At 45.6% G+C, this 24263-nt stretch overlaps 1 protein-coding gene across 4 annotated transcripts in view; it reads right to left on the minus strand.

The window, feature by feature from the left end:
• The window catches only part of FCAMR (Fc alpha and mu receptor), a 32323-nt gene extending 8097 nt beyond the window's left edge, over window positions 1–24226 (minus strand). Inside the window, exons 1-4 of one of the 4 annotated variants that reach the window (XM_046680551.1) lie at window positions 24126–24226; window positions 23294–23382; window positions 3218–3354; window positions 651–723 (exon numbers count right to left, since the gene is read on the minus strand). In XM_046680551.1, coding sequence (XP_046536507.1) covers window positions 651–723; window positions 3218–3256 — 112 coding nt within the window. In that variant the 5' untranslated portion in view covers window positions 3257–3354; window positions 23294–23382; window positions 24126–24226. Of the gene's footprint in view, window positions 1–650; window positions 724–3217; window positions 3355–16172; window positions 16285–23293; window positions 23612–24125 lie in introns of those variants that run through there. The other 3 variants (XM_046680555.1, XM_046680552.1, XM_046680554.1) reach the window with 3 other exon arrangements.
• Between the last annotated feature and the right edge of the window lie 37 nt (window positions 24227–24263).

A 24263-nucleotide genomic window follows, 5' to 3' on the forward strand; every position in this document is an offset into this window, starting at 1 on the left:
GCACCTGGCCAGCCTCCCCACACCAGCGGCCATTTGTCATCCAGCTTGACCTGCACCTGGCCAGCCTCCCCACACCAGCGGCCAGGACCTGCAGGGCTGGGAGTCTGCCGTTCAGCTATCTCCTGGGCCTGGCACAGGGTGGGCCCTTCATAAATGTGTGTTGACTAAATAAGTAGATGCATAGATATGATTTTTCTTTACCCATCTAGTTTCTCTGTGGACTCTGAGCTCATCAGAGTAGGGCAGGGCCTTCATCTTTAGGTCCCTAGGACCGGCCCTTGACCGACACTTGAGTGCTTTCAGGATGAGTGGTAATGCAGCAACGTTCCTTCTACCTCTTGCGCACCCTGGAACCATTATCTTGCAAATGCAACCAACTTTCAGTCATTAACTCAAATGGAAGAGAGCAGAGACAGAGGGGATATCAAAAGAGTGAATGTTCTAGAAATCATCAGGTCAAGTATATGCCCTCTCAAGTGAGCTCTCACCTCCCTCCTTCCCCCTGGGCCTAATCTGATGCCTGGCCTTGGATCCCGGGAGAGAAAGCCCTGGATCTGCCCAAACTGAGGAGCCCGCCAGCAGCCTCTGCAGCCTGGAAGGCGCGGGTCTGGTTTTACCAACTCTGAATCTGGGCTGTGTCCGGGACTCACCTTGCAGGAGGCACAGCACAAGGAGGACAGGCATTTTCCATCCTGCCTTCTGGTTGGTGACCTGCAAAAAACACTGTAAATGAACAGGCCTGAGAGCCGGCAAGCGAGCGGCTGGGCGAGCAGCAGTGGGACCCGGGGCAAGTACCTTCTTGCTTTGGGATCTCAGTTGGCTCAGCACTGGGGCTGGATTAACTCTATCTGGGAGCAGACAGGAGCTGCCTCTCGGAGAGAAGCAGGACGCCATTCTCATGCTCCTGAGCAGGCACATTTGGCTGGGGTCACCACCACCACCAAGGCGAAAATTCCCCTACCCGTGAGGTTTCTGTGTTCAGAAGAGATGACACTCCCTCTGTAGGATTCCAGCCCCTGCACCCACGAGCCAGTGTGGAGCTCTGAATTTCGGGGAGCGGTGTGTAGTGGGAAAGACCATGTGCTGGTTTAACCTTGGCTGGAACTGTGGGGCTTTGGGAAGCTCCCTCAGCCCTGGGACCAGCCTTCTCTCCAGGGATTGTAGTAGCACTTCCACGAGACGGTGTTGAAGTGCCCACAGGGGGCCTGGCACAGGGCGGCTCCCTTCCACTCCTCTCCTCACCACTTCCTTTTTGCAGAAGGAAAATGGCTCCTTTGCGGGAAACTTGCTGTTCACTGGTAGTGTGCCTCTGGTCACAAACAAGGGGTGAAAAATGAACTCTCAGGCCAAGTAGCTGTCTGCTTGAGGGTCCTGTTATGCTTCTTCTCCACGACTTCTCGAAAGCCTGCCCTGCCGGCCGTCTCTGCCCATCTCCCCTGCTTTGGGCTCGCCCACAGGCCTAGGGACCCCCTGGAGGGACCGTGTGTTTCGTCGCTCGCCTCCAGGCTCTGAATCAGGGTCCAGCACAGAGTTGGCGCACAATGCACAGCCGTTGTGAACAGAACTAACCTCTCTTTTAATTGGCACCATGCTGATCGCTGTGCAGTGATCCTTACTGCTTGCTGATTAGAGACAGATTGTATGTTATACTCCTTTTGTGTTCCCCACAGGGTTTTCATGGATGTTTTTGGTTGATTAAAAATCTGTTCCTTGAATCTATCTACTACCTGCAGTTCCTGGAACCTGTAGTTTGGTTTTTTTTAAAGCAAACTGAAGATAGCCGTGTTTTCTCCTTCCTCCTCAAACACACGCCTCACTAACGGTCAGAACAGGTGCTGCCAGTCACTGGTCTGGCCATGGTCAGGGCAGCTGCCCCCACCCCTGCCCAGCTAGACTGAGCCACACCAGGCGAGAGGAGAAGTGGGAATGTGGGGAAAGCAGGCAGAGCCAGCAGGAGAAGGGGAGAGGGAAGGTGAGGAGGAGGCGAAAGCAGGGAGAGGAGAGGAGAGAAGGAGAGAGAAGCAGAGTCCACGGGCCGTCCCCCCAGCCTGGCTCTGCCCAGCCGCCTCTGCCAAAGCCTCTGCCTGCTCCACCCGGGGAGAGCCCGAGAGTGGTCAGACTTGGAAAAGTCCAGGGGCTCCTCGTGCCTCCTTCAGTGCCCTCCCTCAGGGCCTCCATGTCTCGGGAACGGCCATGGCAGCCTGCGGCCTCCAGAGCCTCTGGCTCCCCGCCCCCACCTGGAGGCTCGCCCAGGGGTGCCTGCACCCAGTCCATTGTTTGAGTAACAGTCACCGAGTCCAGGCTCATTCTGACACTGGCGCCTTGGTTCCCCGGAGCTAGTTTTTCATAAGCACTAAGTACTGACGGCAGCACGTGTTGGGGCCAAAGTCTCTGTGCCAAGCAGCCCAGTTCCTCTGAAACCCAGAGGTGCAGCAATCTCCCCGAGGGGCAATGAGGAAGCACGGAGCGTGGGATAAAATGTCCCAGGGAGTTATCAGCCTTGATTGAAGGCTGCAGGGATAACGTTCAACGGATGTCTCCAAGTCTCCCGCCCTGCCAGTGACCTTCAGAAAGCCTTTCCCCTGGAGACAAGGAGCACCAACCCAGGAGCCTGGGGCTACTGTTAGAGTGCACAGCACTTTAGGGGATGAGGCTCACATTGGGGAACTCCTGTCCCCTGGTCCTGCTGCGAAGGGCATCTGCCTCATTTTCAGCACAGGCTGGGCTATGACTCGCCAAATGCCGCCACCCTGAGCCCCACTTCTCCCCACCCCCACCCCTGGACAGCAGACAAGAAAGGAAGGAGCCAGTGTGGGGTAGAGGGAAGAGCAGAGACCCAGGATTCAGGGGGCCCCACTTTGCCTGTGGCAGACACAGCGACCTTGAGCCCCGCGCCTTTCCTCCCCACCACAGCGGAGGAGCATTGACTGCACTGGCTCCATGTTTCCTCCTCTTTCCAACGTGTGTCGGTTCTAAATTACTCGGGACCTCTATGGAATCAGGCACTCTGGGCAGGGAGAGGGAGGCTGAGCAGAAGGTATTGGGGAGGAGGGAGATGCTGTGGCCTGAGCTCCGGAGTCCTTCCCTGGCCTCCTGGGAGCGAGCCCAGCCTGCTCTGGGAAGGGCACTTGAGTGAACACTTGACAGCAGCTGCTGCCACTCATCACCCGCATTCAGAGAGAAGACCCCACCCTCCAGGGAGAAAGCCTCAGCTCACCTGTCCTTCTCCAGGCTCTGCTGGGGCTCCTCCATCCATCTTGGTTCAGAAACAAAGTCCTCTGGGACTTTTCTTCTTCTCTCTTTGAGATGCTGGTGTTTGGACGTTTTCTAGTTTCTCTTACTTAAACCCTGAGACTGAGAGGCAAGACTGGTGAGTTGGAGAGCAGCTGGAGTTAACAGTAGAGATCCAAGTGTATGGTGCAGCTTAGCCACAGACCCTTCCACAACTAGCATCAAGTCACTTCACCCTGGGCCTTGGTTTTTATTTCTTATAAGAGGGCACCAGTCCTGGTTCCTGTCATTCTTACTGTTGCTTATTCCTGCAGAAATTTTCCAGGGGTGGTGTCAGGGGACACACACATCCGCACCCTCCCACCTCTCATTTCCCCTCCACTCCGGGGTCCAGACTCTTCAGTATGCCCCCTCTTTGCCAGCCCATTAGGGCCTCTTCTGGATAAGTGATGCAACAACTTGGGCAGGAGAGAAAATTCAGGAGAGGAATTCCCCTGCTGTCTAGCCAGCAGCTGGTGCCTTCTCTAGCTGACCTGGCCCTTCAACTCCCATGGAGAGGCAACTGGGTCACTGACTGCAGCTCAGCTGCATGCCTGGGGGTTATGAATCCATGCCCTGGACGAAGCACAGGACAGTAGATGGGACAGTCTCCATGGAAAGAGATCACTGACAAGTATGGCTTATCCAGACGCATGACACACTTCAAAAATACCCCACTATTTCCCTTTGGAAAATCTTTCATGTGTGGGTTCCTTTCCTTATAAGAGATGTGATGTGCCCACCTCTGTTGCATTTGAACTGACATTAAGACGGCCGGCACAGCCCAAGCGCTCACCCATGAGGGGCTGCCGGGCCGGAGGTGCTGCAGTCAGAGCTAAGGACTGTCACCAGGAGCCCTGACAACAGCATAGCACCCTTGCACCAGTTAGAAAGGGAGCTTCTTCCTTAAGAAAAATGAATTCAGTTGGTCTATTGTGCATGATGTGAATAACGATAGGTGGCAGGTTGCATTCTCTATGCGGTCCCTCTTCCAGGTTTGAAGATGGGTTGGGGACAGGAGTTGAGTCTCTGAGAGCAAGAGGAAAGGAAAGGAAACAATTCCATGGGACCTCTGGAGTGTAGTTGGGACAAGGCATCTTGTGCATGTGTGTGTTCCAGTGCTTGTGTGCACAGCTGTGTGTGACCAGGACTTGGTCAGGAACTCCAATCCTGGAGCTCCAGAGCTTCACAACACCTGTAGCCTCTCATATCAGTTAGAACATCTACAATGTGAATGACATCCCATTAACTGTGGCATGCTTGAGCAGCGCACAACCTGAAGAACTGTACGTGGTGGCCCTGCTTTCAGAGGCTTATCCCCCAAATTGAGCCAACTCTGTGCAGGTGGTAGAGAGGTGATTAATGCTTGGCTAGATTCTCCCCTCCCAGCTCCTCAGGAGCAGTATAGCATCACGGTTGGTCACATAGACTTTGGAGTCAGACTCCCTCCAAGTTAATATCCCAGCCCTAGTTTTTCCTCGGAAAATGATACAGATCAGATTACTTATCTGCTTTAAACCTTGTTTTCCTAATCTGCAAAAGAAGAGATAATAGCATCTACCTCATAAAGTTATGATGTGGACTAAGTGTAATAATTCATGTAGCTCAAAGCGCCTAGCAGGCAGTAAGTTCTCAGTAATCACTAGCTGATAATATTAACAGCTTAGCTGACAGCAACAGGGAGCACACTCTCAAATGATCGAACTCTGAAAACAAAGTCCTTTTTGAAAGTTTTCATCTATTCAGAGGTCTTTTTCTTTTCTTTCTGACATTTGAAAGGTGAAAAAGAAATCAATTTGTCTAAGGACATATTTGGATTGATTGTGTATTTTAAAATAAATATTCGTCAAATTTTCATTATTTTATAAATAATGCAGTCAGTTTACACCCCTAAGGGTATCTTCTTCTGTCTACTTTTGAACAGTTTGAAGTTTTTTCCATACTAAAGACATAAATGGCAGTAAAGTTCAGTTAGTTGCAAAGCCCTGGGCCACCTTCAGAGCGCTGACCCAGAGCCACGATGGGCCCTCTCTGAGGTTTGTGAGGGAGAAACTTCTGTGCGGGCCACTCTTTCAGGAGCGTAACTGGATCCTCTCGCCCAGCACAAAGCCACAGGAGCCTCTTTATGTAGGTTCACCGCACCGTGACCTTCTGACTTCAGGTTCCAGACTCCAGAAAAAAGCGAAATAGTACTTAGCAAACGTGAGATCTGGGAAGAGCTTTATCCACTCCCTGCGCCCACCTCCAATCCCCCAATCTCAATTTTAGCGAAGGATTTTATTTTCTGAATAGACACACAGAGTAAAAATCAGCAAACGGAAAGGTACGTAAGGCAAGGAAAGCCACTTGTGCTATAGCACAATCTCTGCCCTCTCCACACATGTTTTCTAATGAATAATTGAGAGCCATGTACAGAGATGTCTTATCTATCCACGTGACTGATAGTCAAGGCTTGCATTCCTCCTTACACATTGCTGCTAAGTTTTAGCTGTTTTTACCCTCGTTATACGCAGAAGAGACACCCCCCTCCTCCCCAATCCAGCATGCTGCACACGGAAAAAACATTGCTTCAGAACACTTGGATTACCACAGACCTGATCACTTACTTAGAAACTCATAAAGGGAGGTGAACCATGAGAATTGTCACTCTTCCAAATGATAACAGAAAAAGTATTTGTAAAGCACAAGTAATCATTTTATAACGGCTTTCGCAGGCTTTTACAACCTCAATAATCATTTGGCAGATAGCGAAGATTGCGGTCCAGCAACACTCACGGCCCTCCAAACACAGAAGGCATTCAAAGTGGTCGGGAGGGTGCAGAGATGCTCTAGGCTTGTGCACAGAATGCTGGGAAATGCACAGAGACTGGGAGATCGTTTCACAGATCATAGGAGCGTGTGGCCTAAGACCTCAGCTGCAACCCATCTGAGGATATTGGAGATCGCTGCAGGAAATCATGATTAACAGCTCCCAGCACAACCTTCCTGGACTGACTTGTGTACGGGAGCAAAATTTGCCACCCCAAAATGTGTCTCTTTGGCACAAGGATTATTTTAGGCTGATTATTTTTAAGAACCAGAAGACTTGGGAAGTTTTTCCTTTTTCCTCCCCTTTAACTGCCTAAAAGAATTTAGATGGAGGGCCTCTAGCAGGAAGAGAGCCATCACCAGAGACAACTGCAAAGAACATGAGTGACATGTGGTGGAGGGGTGGGGGTGGGGGCTCTTACAAGGCCTGTTTGTTCAAAGTCCTCTCTGTGTCCCATTGTCCCTGCATGGCATGGCAAACATTTGTTTACCAAACATCTGCTCTTCCCATCTTCCTGCGAATTGTCTTCCTTCCCTTTGAAGTCCCAGACCACGACCCCTTTGTTACTGGTTGGGATTATTTGATTATGATGCTATTTGGAATAGACATTATCCCGTGACAATGAATCACTGGCCATTCCAGGGTGGAAAGGGCTCAAAATAATTAATCTGCCTCCAAGGAGGCAGTTGGTCTCCTTGAGGAATGTGCTAGATGGGGGACTTGGTGTCCAGCTCTTTGCTGGCAGGTTGGATGTTCGTTAGCAACAGTGTTAAACTCATCCTTACTTAGTGGGAGCCTTTGCTGTTTGTGGGAGCCCAGGCATAGCCCCATTCCTCTGACTGTGGCTACTTCCTTTGTGGGTTCATTGTGCCAGCACCATGTGGCCAATACCTAGAGGTGGCTGATGTCAGATGGCCAAGTCATTCTGTCTTCTTGGTAAATTAGTTTTTTTTCCATGTAGATACTCTCTGGTGGGCATTAGCTTATGATACAAAGAGCTTCAGTCTTCATGCTTCTCCCATGTCCATCCACGTGTCTCTAACCAACCTTTCAATCTTTCTCTATCCAGACCTGTGTGTATTCTAACAGCAGGCCATTTTTCCTTTCGCACGAAGTAGATGACCAGGTGCCCTGCCCAAAGTTCTGCCTAGTGGGAGGACTTTCTCTTGCCACTGTTTTTTGAGGCCACTCCTTGTAATATACCTACTGTTCACTTCCAACTTGAACCCATGTCTTGAACCAACTCATCTACAAATGAAGCTTGGGTTTTCTGGTCCCCTGCCATGCAGTTACACAGAATCCTCCTATGTGGCCCCTTGTGAGCGGAGGGAGGGGCACTGTTGCAGCCATTCTAGCTGATATGAGGGGCTGTGCTACTTGCTCACGTGGCTTGCTTGTACCCTCAAGTCCTTGCTGTGCTGGGTCCCAGCCATGGCATTTCCAATCAATGATGAATTGCTGCTGGCCTGCCTGCTCTTATGACTTAGTGGGTGTAATTGCTCTCAGCTCACGATGGGCAGTTCCAGATGCACACTGGAACTGGTGTCCTGGGTTCAGGTATTACACCTCTACCAAGGCCCAGTATCATGTCAGGAGTTGTTTTTCAAAAGACACACGATTCTCCCTTGCAGATGACATGGCCTGGCAAAATATCCACAGGGGACCTTGTGACTAGGCTGCGATTGCCCCACTGTGCCTTGTCAGAAGTTCCACATGGCATCTTTTCCCAACACCTCTACCTCTAATACTAAGTGGCAGGGTTGCTTACATCTCAGCCTGGACCTGCTGCAGAGCCCTTTTCTGCTCTGGGCCCCATTCAAAGGTAGAAGCATTTTATGCCACTTGGTGTGTGGGCTAGAGCAGTATTTCCAAGGGTGGAATATGCTGGCCCAGAGCCCAAGAGGCCTATCTGCTATGTTGCTTCCTTCATTGTGGTGGCAGGTGCAAGATGCAATATCTTGTCTTTCACCTGGGGAGAGATTTCTTGGCAGGCCCCTGATCATTCGACCCCTAAAAATATTGTTGATGTGGCAGTTCCCTGAGTCTTCAAAGGTTTACCTCCTACCCTCTGAGGCATGTGTGTCTTACTAAGGCTTCCAACATGCTAGCCACTTCCTGCTCACATGGCCTGATTAGCATAATGTCATGAATAAATAATGGCTTGACATGACATTCTTCAGGATGTCCAGATGGTACAGATGCCTTCGGACTATGTTATAACAGAGGGCAGGGGAGTTAACACAGCCTTGAGACAATAATGTAAATATATGTTGTTGTTCACCCATACAAATGCAAATTGTCTCTAATCTTCTTCTCTAAAGGGAATAGCAAAGAATGTATTCACCAAATCAAGGCTGCAAACTCTTTGCCCAAGGCCATGTCAATCTGCTGTAGTAGGTAAACAGACACAAAGGCTGGAATCGGGACTAATATTTGGTTGAGCTTGTGGTAGTTAATTGTCCTCTCCCAGGATCCACTAGGTTTCTGCAGGAGCCAACTACTAACTTGAAGGGAGATATTATGGGAAATACCACTCTGCCTCCTTTAGCTTCTTCAGGGTGGTACCAATATCAACAATTCCCCCCAGCAGGAGACATTGTTTTGTAATTCTTGTCTTGGCTGGGATGGAGCAGTTTCGGAGGCTTCCACTTGGCCTTCCTCACTACGATAGCTCTTACCCCACAAGCCTAAGACCCAGTGATCCAACTAACAAGCCTGTCAACCACGATTATCTATTCACAGACTAGAGAAACTACCACTGCGTGTGTCTGCAGACCTAGTGGGCACAATGTAAGCCAGGACTTTATTCATTACCTGGCCACATATACCCCATTAGTTAGAACAGGGGGTCGTGATGACACTTTGGTTCTTTGGGTATCATCTCAGCTTGGACCCCGTGTCCAATAGTCCTCAGAACATTTATGAATCCCTTTTCCCCAGTGTACAGTTACCCAAATAAATGACTGTGGGTCTCTTTGGGAAGGACTTATGGAATCATTACTGTATACGTTTGCTGGTGTCGCAGGGCTCATTCTCCTGGGACCCGGCTGAGTCTGAGTCTGGAAACTGGCTCAGGTCCAGAAAATGGGCAAGGGATTATGACATTTTATCGGGGCTACCGCCCTCAGGCTCTTTGTCTTCCATCCTTAACTTCTTCTAACGGTGCAACCTAGGAAACACCCTTGTTGGCTGAGTGTCCGTTTTGCCTCTCGGGACGCTGTGTTCTTTTGATCATCTCTGTAACTCTCTGTGGGTGAGGTCCCTGACAGGGCTCAGGTCATGTTGCCCCAAAATATGCCACTTTGACAGAATAATTATTTTGAATTAAAGTTACTTAAGAAACAGCAGGTGCATGCTGGATACTCTGACCCTGTTTTCTGTCCCTGGGAAAGCAGGAAATAAATCTTCCAGGTGACAGGTCTGCTCCCTGCATCAGGAGGCATCCTTCCTGCCAGAGATATGGCATTCAGGACTGAGAAGTCTGTGGAAATAAACTCTGCTTCATTTCTTCATTAATTAGTACCCAAGCTTCAGTTTCCTTGTCTTGTCAGTTCTTCATAAATTTATTGTTTCTTCGTCTAAAAAGTATAAAAGTTGCTTGCTTCGGTCATTTCTTTAGGTCCCTTATCTATGAAACCTCCATACATATGAATTAAAATTGCTTTTCTCCTGTTAATCTATTTTATGTCAATTTAACTACTAGGCCAGCCAGAGAACTTAGAAGGATAGAGGAAAAAATTTTTCCTCCATAACAGTGGACACAGCCTTCAGGATAAACTTCACTGACTAGACACTCCTCGCTCCAGGGCTGAAGCAGCTGCGAGAGCCTGGGACTCTGGACAAGGGTCAGCAGAAGGTAAAAATTCTCTTTTTTTACCAAAGTCAGCTCCCCTCCATCTCTCTGTACGCCTGGTCCCTTTCATCTCTAAATTTAGATTAACAGGAGGAAATATTTGTGGCACTAATTGTTCCTCGGGCATGGCAACTCTAGTTTATTGATTCCTTTCCTCCCAGAGATAGCCATTGTTTTTCTTTGTCTCTGTCTGTTGTGTCATTTGTTATAAGGAGAGCAACAATAGGGTGGAATGCAGGCACAGGCCCTGTAAGCCTGATATTTGAGCTGGCCTCACAGACTGGTGACTGCGAGATTCTCGGCAGACCAGCATCTATGTAGAGAAACTTTGCTGTGGGTCTCCTACGTCAAGACCAGATGAAGTTTGTCCTTTTGTCTTGTTCTATGTCCTGAGAGCTTGACTTTGTGACCAGAGAGAATATTCTCTCTGGTGTCTGCCGTCTGGAAGGTGCACTTACCGGGATGAACCTTAGTAACCAGTCAAACAGACTGCAGTTCTGAGACACAAAGTCACAAGCAGCACTCTGTCTGGCTATGCTAGCTCGCAGGGGAATTTGTCATAAAGGGTCCTAATCCATAAGGGGCCACTGTCATCTCAACTTTCATCGCTTTGTTGGTGCTGGAACAGTCCCACTCCGGTAGCGCCTGCCCAGTGTCAGAGGTTACAGGGTCTGTAACTGAAGCAACTCATGTTGCCATGAGAGACCAGAGATGCTGTTTTTATTCTATCGTCTTTACTGCCTATGCAATGAAGGCCTTCGCTTTTTTTGGGAGCAAACTTCCTAGATCTTATGTGGGCTGCATATTTTGTACTCTCTTGTAGGATGACCCCTGCATCCTTGGTTAAGCCATAAAAGGCTTATTGGTTTGAGCTGCTGTTGAGATCCTATAAGATCCCACTCATCAATGGCCAGATGATGAATTGCCAATGTTTAAAAGAAAAAAAATTTTTAGAGAGCTCTCATCTTAAACGTTTTTTTATTGGTACCTTTGGAAAGACTAAATTAAACAGTGGATACAAAGAAACATAAGAGCTAGCCTTTGGGACTCCTTTTAACAAGATGAAAAGACAGAAATTAAACAGAACAAAATTAAAGTTCACATCCAGTGTAAATTCCCCTTAAAATCTGGCCCCATCTCCTCAGCAAATTCCCTAACTCCTCCACCTTCCCCAGAAAACCCCTAACCCCCTGCTGTCTGTGCTAACTTCCCTCTCCCAGCAAGATTTGCAGAGAGCGCTCCAGCCTCATCTGCAAGCCCAAGGCTGCTCACTTAAATGTTAAAAGCCAGAAAATAAATTCAGCAAAAGCACCAAGGATGGACAATACGGTTCTCTCTCTCTTTTTTTTTTTTTTTGCTAGGCTCTACAATTAGGCTCTGCCAGCTTCAGGCCTTGCCATACAATGTCCTTTGTGGCTACTCAATTCTTTGAAGGTAGCTTGCAGGAATACAAAGAAAAGAGTTAAAATCAACAATTCTTGATTTGCAACTTGAATCTTTTAAAAAAAATCAGGACATTGGAAGTACAATTGTCCTGCGCTTAAGAAAAAAGTTAAATAGTAATTACCCTAGACTTCTGATAATAGGTAAATATACCCCAAAACTCCAAGGAAAAAACAACTTGCATTCTTTCTTTGTCCCTTGAAGCTGTAAGTTTTATCATGTCTTTGAAATGTAAACACAGCCCACAATCGCCTAAAACTGAAGAAAAATAAAAAGAGAGAAAAAGATCTTTTAAAAATACTGACTGCTACAAACGGACTCTTTCCCTAACTCTTACCTTAATTTATTCTGTCTACTAGAGACACAATTATTTATAAATTAGTGAGTTTTGTATCATATCTGGCTTACAGATAAAGTTTTAAAATAAAACCTAAGAGATCTCTGTTTGTGTCTGTCTACATGTCTATGTATGTAGGTTATAGATATGACATTTTTCTACCTCTAGATAGTATTGCCAAAATTAATTTGCAAAAGAGCTCTATTTAATTGTCTTAAAAATAAGCACTTATAAATTAAGTATTTTTAAATCTCAGAGATATAAGTGAAACTAACCTTAGTGTTTTTGAGGTTCATGTGATTTGGGTTAATCTTTGGGGAAAAAAACTAGTTCAAGTTTGGTTTAATTAAAATAGTTATGTATTCAGAGTTATCAGCATTAAATATAATGCAAATAAACAACTTTTATTTTACCTGGGTTTACTAATCAAATAAGCTCATATTATCTCTGTTGAAAAATTTGTCAGCAAAAAAATTAGCTTGAGATGATGGCTGACTTTGTCTAATGTCTCATGAAGTTTTTGTAGGTAATCTAAACATTACTGTTAAGAACAAATGAATTAAATAGATGTAAATGAGATAAGAGTTTTTAGGTGAATTTTTCAGCAATAATTGTTTTATGGTATGTCTGCTTAAATAGTTTTCCAAATCTTTTTGTTAACTTACACCCTTAGAGCTTTGCTAAGTTAAATTAAATGATGGAAATTCAGTGAATATCTAGACCATTTTCTAAATAAGATGAAATACTAGAACATTAATTACTGAACACAGGTTTATTTACTTTTGGCTTCTTTTTGCAGAGAAACTAAAGATAAATTTGGGTCTATTAGTAAACACATCTTATACCAAATTGAAAAAATGTACTGTGATGAAGCATACATTTCTAGAAATTATGAAATGTGTTCATAAATTTGCCAATCTAAAAAATACTCCTGGTGTAACCGATAGTCCACAATTGCTTGCTTCTTAGTTTTTGCTAGGTTTCTAATGGCTAAGAATTCTAATTAATATATGTGGTTAAAGCTACTAAAAACAATAGGGGAACATCTCTATATACAAGGAAAGTAGGAGATGTTTTTGGGTAAGAAAAGGTATGAGGTATGGAGATGTTTTGTTAGGGGAAAAGAAAGTAAATTTGTCCTAAAGTACAACTGGTTATGAGAAAAAGGAAAGACAATGCCTGAATGTAAAAAAGAAAGTTATAGAAGGTTTAAGGAAAAGGAATCTTTGGGAAGAAATTCTATGTGTAGTCTGGGTTGGCTAAGATTAAAATGAATTTAATTAAGTGAATGAGTTTTAATATCGAAGGCAGGCTGGTGCAAAATTAAAGTTTGGTTTTCTCTCTCTCAAAAGGATAGAGTTTTCCTCGAATGTTGGCCTGCTCTTGACGGGGTATTATGAAAGGTTGTTTGTTTGGTTGGTTGGTTTTTTTGCCTTTTAAGTGATCTGCCTGGAAAGCAGCAATTCTATGTTTTATAAAAATGATTTCCTGTGTTTGCTGTCTTTATCATCAGGTCTTTGATTGTTTGAAAAATTGAATCTTTGCCACTGAGAGAGCCTTTTGTTTTTACAAGCACTTAACTTGTCACTTTGGTTAAATGGATAACTGATTATTGTTTCACAGTGACCTATGATCCTATTTGACCAAGTGCTTTAAAGCTGCTTGATCTTTTTGACAAACTGCCCCCAATCAAATTCTAAATGAAGTCTTTTTGACTTAGAATTAACTTTGGGATTTTTTCCAGACAGCCCCTGAAACATCTCAAAGATTTGTTCTCTCTCCTTATTTTTTTTAAAAAAGGAGAGATGTTACACTAATTAGGGTTATTTTATATGTTAAATTACATGGGAAGCATTTTCAAATAAGTTATGATAAATCTTCTTAGGTTATAGTGCATGATGAATGTTATTAGTATAAGTGTTCTAAAAATTATGTAAAATTCCTAAAATTGTGATATGTCCTGGTATAATGTTATTAGCCATAATTCAAGTTATTATCTTAAAATATTATGTGTCACAGAAATAAGCAAATTTCCTTGTCAACTGCATTATAATGAACTCTTATCAGATCTTTAGCCATGGGTGTTTTAAAGTCTTTTATTATTTACAGTTTTTGTTTTACTCAGAAGCTTTTACAAAAGCTTCCTGCATCTGTGTTTCATCTTCAGAGAAATTCGTGGAAGGGAATCTGACAAGTACTCTAGAATACAAGTTTCTGATAACTTTCAGATCATACCACTGAACCGAGTAAGAATTTACAGAGCCCTAATGGAGAAACTGATGGCTTCATAAAACAACCAAAGACCAAGATAAACAAGGATTAATTACATGGACTGAACGAACTGGAGAGAATGATTCTAACTTTTTAATGACTTTTTTATTTGAAACATGCTGATTTTCTTAATGTTTTGCTCTTCCAGATTTAAGGAAACTCTTTTCTTTTAAGCTACCTATGACTTAGATGAAAGATAAAACACACCTTTTTCTCCCTCCTGGTCTCTCCAGTATTCAGAAACTCTCAGTGAGTATTCTCATTTCCATGCCAATATAGTTATTTGCATAAGTTCAATAAGAATCTGTTCTCCTTGTCACAGGACGCAATTGGAAACATTGGTTATATTACCAAGGTTTTGATTGGAATGTCATATTTGAGAGAGACATGTGTAGACTCAGATATGACCAGATAGCTTTAAGGAACTAAGGTTGATTTTATGGAGCAAATAAAGCCCCTTGGAAATGTCTGCCTGGTACTTTGTTTACAGGGCTCTCAGAAGCTTTACCAGGTGAGTAGAGAAAGTCAGTTCATGACAGGCCCAGGAACCTCAAAATATTTTCAGTATCTTGAGAAGAGAGGAATTAACCCAAATCTATAAGTATTGCAGGTGAAGTCTGATGGCAAGTCCTTCATTTGAGCTTATCAAGAGGTCGAATCTGAGATTCCTTATGGAAAATTCCAGCAAAGCAGATTAAAAGATTCCATATGGTCAGTCATTATTCTTGCTGCACTTATGTAAATAACCAGCCCAAGTTTATTGAAACGACTTTACAAACAAATTGGTCTTACTATGGTTATCTTTGATGGAAGTAGGGGTGAAGGTAAAGAGAAAAAATTATGTTTCAGTAGAAACTATAATATACATTTATGGATATTAGATTCTAGTTCTATTGATTTTCTTTGAGGTTGTTTTCTACCTGCAAACTGGACTAGAACCTGAATTCTTCTAGTTTCCTCCAATGTCTCGCTACAATTCTCCAAACTGACTTTTCCAATTTTTCTCCCATGCTTCTGACTCAGAATCGTTAAGAACTAAAACTGCTCTTTCTCTAAAGCCATGCAAACTAAAATTGGACAACTTGATATAAACTTCAGGTAAATCACCACACCAGCTCATATATGGACCATCTTTGTGCTTGTTGCTGTGTGACCACTCAGGAAAATAACCAGAGTCATTCAAACTGCAAACCAGCAAAATCTGTCAAATTGTCACTGCCTGCCATCACTCTATCTGAAGAATGCTTCAAATCTGACATCTAGAAATCTTCTCAACTGGCCACTCTCAAAACTCAGAAACTGGTTTTTAATTCTCTCCAATCATTAACCATTGTTTCTCTTTTGTTTCCCTTGACATGCCTCTTATTAAATAACTGATTGCTTGCACAACACAGACCTAACTTTGGGAGCCCACCTGCATCATCGCCTGCTAAAATGAGTTTAACTGGATTGACCTGTTCTCAGGACTAAGAAACTGGCTCAATGAGATAAGGATCAGTGTGCTACTCAGCTACTAACCTGATTCTGCTCTCCACAGCCATCAGTTCAGCCTTTAATATTTAAAACTTCCAGGGAAGTTTCAGAGGGGGTACTGATGGGGCTCAGGGCACGTTGCCCCTAAATGACGTGCTACTTTGGCATGGCAATTATTTTGAATTAAAGCTACTTAAGAAACAGCCAGTGTAAGACCCTCATTTCTGTCCCCGTGAAAGCAGGAAATAAATCCCCCATGTGAAAGACACCCTCCCTGCACCAGGAGGCAGAGAGACATCCTTATCACCAGAGACAGAGAATTCGGGGCCAAGAAGGCTGTGCAAACAAACTCTGCTTCATTTCTTCTCTAATTAGTACCCAAGCCTCACTTTCTTTATCTCGTCAATTCTTCTCAAATTTATTGTTTCTCTGTCTAAAAATTATAAAAGCTGCCCACGTTGTTCGTTTCTTTGGTCCTCATATCTATGAGACCTTTGCACGTATGAATTAAGTTAGTTTTTCTCCTCTTAATCTGTTTTATGTCAATTTAATTATTAGGCCAGCCAAAGAACTTAGAAGGATAGAGGAAAAATTTTTTCCTCCCCGACATCCCTTTGGCTCCAGCCGGGTTGCTCATCACAACTGCATCTACCTGGCCTCTCTGGTCCTGGGCCTATCATCACTATTGGTATCACTGAACCAAATTTTCCACCTACCTCTTCACCATCAGCCTTGGCTTGTGGAAGAGAACCCCAGGTGATCTTTTTGGTGATACTGGTGTCCTTCTCAACCAGCTCATTTCTTTCAGCTTTTGTGAGTGGTATTCCACAGGCCTTCCCATGGAATAGAATCATCTAGTACGTCTCCCAGCCTTAGGTATATCCACTCTAGCATGCTCACTTCCCTGAGCCTTTGCATTTCTCCTTCCACTGCCTCCTGGGGCAGTACTGGCTTTTCAACTTCATCTAGCTTAGGCCATCACTTTTTCCCTACTTCTAGGAGCCATTTGAACAGCGAGGTCATATCACCTCCTGGAGGCCTTACCAGGGTGTTAAATCTTGTATCCCTAGAGAGTGTTCCCAAATCAATAAGTTCTTCTCTATCTTATGTTATGTTTCAGCCCTTTTGATCCAGCACCTTCAGGATCCAGTCTCATGTGAACTCCTCTGACTTTTGCTGGTACAAAAGAATGAGTGAATTCAATGGGCCGAAGAAGTTAGGAGAAGATTCTCATAGAATCATAAATTATCAGAGAATCATAAAGCGTAAGGGACCTTAGAAGTGACAGAATTCAAATCTCCACTTGATGTACAATATCGTCAAAGATTTCCTTAAAAAGGAGACATTCCACCTCAGTTTGATTACCTCCAGTGACAGGGAACTCACACAAGGCCAATTCCATTTTCAAACAGTTCTAATTTTTAGGAAATTCTGATTGAGAAAAATCTAACTACTTTTAATTTCTAGCTATTAGTAATGCTTATACCTCCTGGAAAGAGAAATATAAGATTAAATCTATCCCCTCTTTTCTCCGTAGCCTTGAACTAGTCCACCTGAGTCTTTTGTTGGCTCATCTGAGCAAGCCTCATTCCTTTGGACTAAAATCATAGACTCTTATTGATGCAACTATGTATTCCGTATTGAGTGTTTATTTTCTGCCATGATCTCATTTAAGCATTGCAATGACCCCTAGGTCAGCATGACTATCCCTGCTATTTAGAGAGGAACGTGGGGCCTCAGGGAAGTTAACTTGCCCCGCTGCCCTACACCATCCAAGCTGCTCCCTTCTAGATGAACTTGTCAGTATGTCTCAAAAGCTCTTGGGAATTAAACCTGTGAGTAATGTTTCTTTGGAGCTGGGTAGTGGAGTGGACAACATGTATTGGAGAGCAAACATTTGGAAAAACGAAAACCTGTTAGGAAATTGTGGCAATACCCAAAGGTCATGAGATTGGGATCGTAGTGATGAGCAGCACAAAGTCAGGCTGATGTCAGTGGTGTGGAGAGCGGGTGGGTGGAGGGCATGTATGAGAAGAAAGAGAGGAATTAATTTAACGAGACCTCAAGTATTTATCAAGAATAAATATACCAAACACTATGCTGGGTGCTGGAAATCGATAGTGAACAAAACAGGTATGTCCCTCCCTTCATGAAGCTTATAGTCTGGAGGAAGAGAGGGACCTTGATCTGATCAGCATAGAAACAAGTCTATAATTACAAATGTTAACAACTATTAAGAAGGAAAAGCATAGAACTCTAAGAAAGCAGTCAGGACAAGTCTGGATAGGAGAGGGTGCTGGCAACATTTAGGTCAGTTGGGTTCTGATGAGTGAGAAGCCCATCTCCCACACAAGGAATGATTTGCTCTAAGTTCAAGTTCGGCCACCTGCCTCACCCCTGCCAGCTGTCTACTGGACTGAGCTAGAAGCTGAACTGGAGTTTGGGGTGGTGCAATCATGAAGCATCCTCTAGTGTCAAGGAAAGGAAGAGAATAGCTTGAAAGAGGGACTTGGGGAAGGAAGAAAGAATTTAAGTGGGGACTTGTTTTGGAGATGGGTGGGCCCAATCCTTTTCCTGGGCCGAGGAGAAGCCCCCAGGGACCTGTGCTGAGAGGTTGGGGGTAAGGTTGAAGCGAGCACCCCCTTGGTGCCCCAGAGTGCGTACCCGCATCCCAGCCAATAACACAGACCACGAGCAAGAAACTGTCCACTGCTCCACGTGTTTTACTCGATTACGCTTCACAAAAGCCATATGACAAGGTACTAGTAGAACCCTATTTTACAAGGATGGAAACTGAGGCACAGAGGCGAAGTCATTTGCCCAAGGTCACACTTGTAAGTGGCATCAAACAGAATCAACAGTCAGTGTTAGTCTCCGACTGGCCCGGGCAGATCTCTGGACCCCAGCACATGTTTGGGATGCTTTGGATGTGCTTGGCTGAGCTTCTCTTTGCCACGTTTTCCTGACGGCTGATCGAGAAACCCAAGTGAAGGTGGTCAGTTAGGGTGCTTAGTGCTAGGCTCATGCAGCAGGCAAACCCTAAAATCCAAGTGGCTTAGCACAGCGGACTTCATTTATTTCTAACTCAAGCAACATCCCACATGGATTGGCAGGGTCTCTCTCTCCAGCAGAGCCACCCCTCAGGAACCCAGCTCCCTCATCTCGCGGCAACACCCTCTCAACACTTGGCCTCCAAGTCTGCTGAGTCAGGGAAGAAACGGACGGAGAAACCACACTGGCTTTTCATTTCTTCACCCCAGAAGTGCCACATCAAATGTACTTGGCCTGGACTAGTCACATGGCCTCAACCTAGGAGTAAAGGAGGGTGGGGAAAATGTGGAGACAGAGACTATCAGGGGGGCACCCTCCCTGCCGAAGTGGGACTGACCCCGAGCCCAGCAGCAGAGGCAAAAGCGAACGCGCAGGAGCAGTGGCTCATTTCAACCCCCGAGGAAGATAATAGCCAGATCCTGGGAGAACACAGCCTGTCCCTGCCCGCGCCAGCCTGCTTTCAACTTCCACTCTTGGCCCCTGCCCCAGGATTTAGGGGCCACTGGCAGCACGGAGAAAGGGGCATAGCTGGGAAGCAGGTCACCCCACAGACCAGTGAGAAGTTGCTCCCAATTTGGGAATGGGGAGGAAAAACAACTTTTGTCTTTTGACTTATGGGGAGAAGGTGACAGAGCTGTGGAGACTTGAGCTCCTGGATGTTCACACTGGAAACCTAATCCTGGGGGAATTTGTTACCCACCCCTCATAGATGTGGCCCCCGTGGTCCCTGCCTCCTGGGTTTCATGCCTTTTCCTCAAGCATGGGGGTGATCTGTGACTTACTTTTAACCCACAGAACATGGCAAGGTGACGAGAGGTCACTTCCGTGATGCAGATGCGTGAGATTGCAGCGCCTGTCTTGTGAGGAGAGTTTTTCCCTTGCTGGCTTTGCTGCAGCCGGCTGCCACGGCGTGAGCTGCTCTGTGGAGAGGGCCGTGCAGCAGGGAACTGAGGGCAGCCTTTGGCCTGCAGCCAGCAAGAAACCGAGGCTCTCAGTCCAGCAACCCACAGGACCTGCATCCCGCCAATAATCATGTCAGCTTGGAAGCGGACCCTTCTCTACTTGAGCTCTCAGATGAGAACCCAGCCTTGGCCAACACCTTGATCACAGCCTTGCAGAGAACTCAGCTAAGCCATGCTGGGACTTTTGATCCACAAAACTCAGGAGATAATAAATGTGTGTTGTTTTAAGCTGCTGACTGTGTAGGAGTGTTGTTATGCAGTGATAGATGCTAATACGTTGGGATCGGCCAAGTGTGAGAGGGCAGTGCATCGGTTTCCTAGGGCTGCTGTAACAACGTGCCACGAACCGCTGGCTGAAAAACAACAGAAATTTATTCTCTCGTGCTCTGGAGGCTAGAAGTCCCAGATCAAGGTGTTGGCAGGGGCATGATCCTTCCAAACCCTCTAGCAGAGTGTTCATCCTTGCCTCTTCCAGCTTCTGGTAACCCAGGCGTTCCTTGACCTGAGGCAGCATCACTCCAATACTTCTTCTCTTCTTGCACGGACACCAGTCACAGGATCAAAGGCCCGCTCTACTCTCCAAGGCCTCATCTAAATTACTTGCATCTTCAGTGACCCTATTTTCAAATAAGGCCATTCAGAGGTACTGGGGTTAGGACTTCAACCTATCTTTTTGCAGACAAAATTCAACCCATTAACAAGAAGGAAGAAGAAAAGGATCGGCTGGAACGTGGACACCTCCTTCATGAACATGCCCAAGCAGGCTGCACCTTCAGGGCGGGGGCTCCTGTCTTCGCAGAAGGGCCTCAGAAACCGCTGGTGGAGAGGCCCCTCCCTGCGTCACCCAGGGAATGCTTGAACCCAGGTCTAATTCTAGCTCCTGAGGGAATCCTCACCCTGCAGACAGGTTTCCCACGGGTGCCTGGTGTGGTTGTGTGGCCTGCCACATGTCAGGGGTGGACAAGGTGACCCCTTTACAAGTCCTTGCATTCTAAGGTGCCCCCATTTCCTCTGTCTGGTGTTATACGTCCAGCCCTGTCCTGGGTTAATGAAGGGGCCACTTTGTCTGCCCAGATAGGGCGCCACCCACAAGCTGCAGTCCTTTTCAACTGTGGGCAGATGCTGCCACCTTGTGGTGGAAAGGCTCCGTGGCCAGGGTGACCACGTAATGTATGACAGACTAGGACGCTTTTGAAAGTTAAAGGGGGCACTTTTAATCCTTGTGCTGGGTCAGTGGTGTAATCTGGGACTGCCCCAGGCACACCGGGACATATGGAATGTGAGGGAGTAAGAGGCTGTGTGGGGACTCTGAAGCAGGCAGAGGTTTCCAGATTGTCCCATTCTCCTGCGTTCACTCCTCTGCCACCCACGCTGGCCTCATCCACCTCACACCACTAACACAGGAAAGAGTTTCGAGTTCCTCTGACACAAAGTACAAAGCAATCCCAACTATGCCTATTAAAAGGGAAAAAAGAGCTCTCTTTCTGCATTGCCTATGGACTCAACATGCTCCAAACACATTTCAAGTTTTCTTCTGACTTTAAAAATACATTTTAAATTAATAAAGGATTTAAATTCAGAAAAGGCCTTGTGTGCGTGTGTGTGTGTGTGTGTGTGTGTGTGTGTGTGTGTTTGGTGGTGGTGGTTTCAAGATTTACATATTATTCAGAAATACAAAAGTGAAATTTTTGTTTTATAATTGCACTTTCTTCTGGAAGCTAACTTCTGTTGATAGCAGGGACGAGGTGACATTGGCAGGACATTTCAACCTGAAGATTAAGGGTAACTTGACCTCGTTCATTTTCAGACCTCTTTTAGGTAAAGCAGTGAATTCAAAGCTCAAACTCCTAACAGCCTGAAGGGGTCCCTTGCACCCCTTCTCCGGACCGTGTCTGGGTACAGTGATGCTGGTCAGCCCCAACCGCTGCTCAGATCCCCTTGTCCTGCTTCATGATGAAGGCACAGCTGGCCTGCCCTGGTCCTTGGGCATCACAGTGGCATCTGCCACCCACACCCTGGTCCTCATCACTGTCTCGGGTGACAAGAGGGCCACTCTCTCAGCTTTCTTACTTAAAATGCAGGTCTCTTCTGGTCTCTCAGCTATCCCACTCCTTCATGGGTGCCAGAACACTGTAGAGTGCGTTCTTTCCAACATGCTGTGGTCCCTCAGAGTCTGCCCACAGCATCTGCCCCAGTCACTCTTACGTCCCCTCTCCTGGATCGTGTTAGACCTGCCATCCCACCAGTGAACCGTTTCTCTGTGAGGCCTGTTGTTTCCCCAGCTGTAGCCACCTCGGGTAGGATAGCAGTCCCTGAAGTTCTCAGATACTAAATCTATCTGGCAGCTCATTTTATCCACCTACCTCCTACCCTGCCACACCTGCTGTCAGTGTTCCATCCTGAGGTGAGGAAGGAGTCCGAACATTCCAGGTGATGCTTTGCCTTCCCTTCTCCCTCTGGCACCCAGCTCCTATTCTCAGCACCAAAAGGGACTTTTCCCTTCCTTTGTGGTAGAAACTTTGCTCCCATCTTATTCCATGTTCCTCTCTGATCAATGATCTGTTCTCTGATTCGTTCTCTAAGCTCTGGCTGCCTGAAACTCTTCCAGCATTTTTTTTTTTAACTTTCTCAACATAACCTGTAAACCAAATAGTAGCTGCCCCATTCTTGATGGTTCTTCCCCACACTGAAGCCATGAATGTCATTAATTCAACGTATGGGAGCCCCAGGCTAACCAGAGTCTAGGCGTTCCCAGGTTTAACATCTCACACAATGTTGTCCTCCTGCAGTGAGAATTTCACACTTGCTGAGTGTCACCAGATAATAAGTAAAGAAAGAATAGTCTTAGCTAGCAATTTAGAAAATAGATTGCTCCGATTAATTGCTAAAATAAACTTAGGTGGATTAATTAATTGAAACTAGCAGAAAATAGAAATGAGTATCGTATCCTTAAAGGGGTAATTTTCTAAGCTTTAAAATCATGGAAGAAATAAACTAGGAAAAGAGAAATTCAAATACTTTTAAAGATCTGCCTCCCCCCAACAAGAATATAAATAAATAAAAAGGAAAACAAAAGACCTGGAAAATCTTCCCAGCACATATTAGAATCAAGGGCTACTACACATGTTACACAACAGAAACCGGCACTGCTTCATTGTAGTACAAAATGACACCTTTTAGAAAGCAATCTGTCAATATAACCCAGGAATCTCACTATTTGGAATTTATCCCGAGGAAGTAATTTAAAAGAAGACTCAAGTTCTACATGCTTTTTATAACCCTGTTTATTGCCCTGTGGCGAACATTCGACACCTCTGACTCTCCCACCGGACAACGGGGATTGTGTTCTTTTCACCTCTGAATTCCGGATGCTTCGTCTAGAGTATGAATATTGTAGGTGGCAAACAAATGTTGCAGAATAACTATTTTCATTGTATTTTTATTCTATTAAAAAATGGAAACAATCAATTTTCAACAATAGGGGAATGATTAAATAAAATATAGTACAGTCATTTGATGGGGATACAGTTGATTAAAATAACTATTAAGTATTACAAGACATGAAAAAAATCTTACATGACTGTAGCACGTATGAATCCTGGACTATAGACTCAGTTGTGCCAAAAATGTAACTTTCTTTAGTTTTCTATAGTAAGCCTTACTTTCCCTTCCAAGCCCCCATTATGCTAAGTGTCGCACCCCTGGCGTGCTCCGGGGCTGGTCCTGGGGATTCTCCTGCAGGCCAGTCCTTCAGCCCACCCTCCTCAGCCCCATCCCCAGCTGCTCACTTTCCCCTGGAGCTGTGTGCAGTAATATATCCTTACCTGCTCTTGCTGGTGTCCACCAGGATGTCCACTGACTTCTTTCTCCTTTGATCATTGATCCATCCAGGACCTAGGCTGGCCTCTATTCCCTAAAGCAGAAATTTCTCGGTCCAGCCTTTTTAGTCACACCCAAACGACCCCAGGCCAGAGGGAATCCGAGAGGTCGTGTGAGTCCTCAGGTCTAGCTGGGTCACGTAGCCGTCGCTGCTCCCACACCGTGCTAATTGGAAGGAACTCTGCCACACTTGCCACTTCTCCAGGCTCTTTTCAGAGTCTCACCCATGAGGTCGTGTGGGAGCCAGTGAGGTGGGGGATGGGCCCAAGCCACACACCTTCCTTCTGATTCTCTGCGGCCCTACTCCAGCCCAGCACCATGAGCAAGTTTCTGGGGTGAGAAAAACTGGTTCTGGCTGTTTATTTACTTCCGAGTGCTTTTGTCTTTGGGCCAGACCTCAACTTTTGAAAATTCTTTTTCAGCTTTTGAAATTTTAAGCCCATTATTTGATTACTTTATAGTTTGGTTCTGATGTCACAACCCACCAGAGACAGAATAGGAAAAGCTAAGATACAAAATACAACAGTACAAACCACAATAAAAATTTAAACTCATTGACTAATGTACCAAAAAGCCCACAAAATGCTAAAACAAGCAAAACCCCCAAATCACGTGCATGACCCCATTATAACTATGTGAACGCTGTCTATGCACATGTACAGACACTCTATGGAACCGGGGCACACCAAGCTGGTTGAGGTCTCGGTGAGGAGAGAGTGTGGGTGATTTGTTTTCTTTAACACATTTCCTTCATCTTAGTTATGTGTAAATACCAACCTTGTTGTTTGTGAAAAAATCATTGTAGCTCCAGTAATGCAGAAGCTTCCCACTTCCTCTGTTCCCACCTGGCCCCCGCCCCGATGCTGCATGTCCCCTCCAGTACGGCCAGCCTCCTCGCCGCAGCCTGCCTGGGCC

Source organism: Equus quagga, chromosome 13 (assembly GCF_021613505.1).
Source record: "Equus quagga isolate Etosha38 chromosome 13, UCLA_HA_Equagga_1.0, whole genome shotgun sequence".
Taxonomy (NCBI): Eukaryota; Metazoa; Chordata; class Mammalia; order Perissodactyla; family Equidae; genus Equus; species Equus quagga.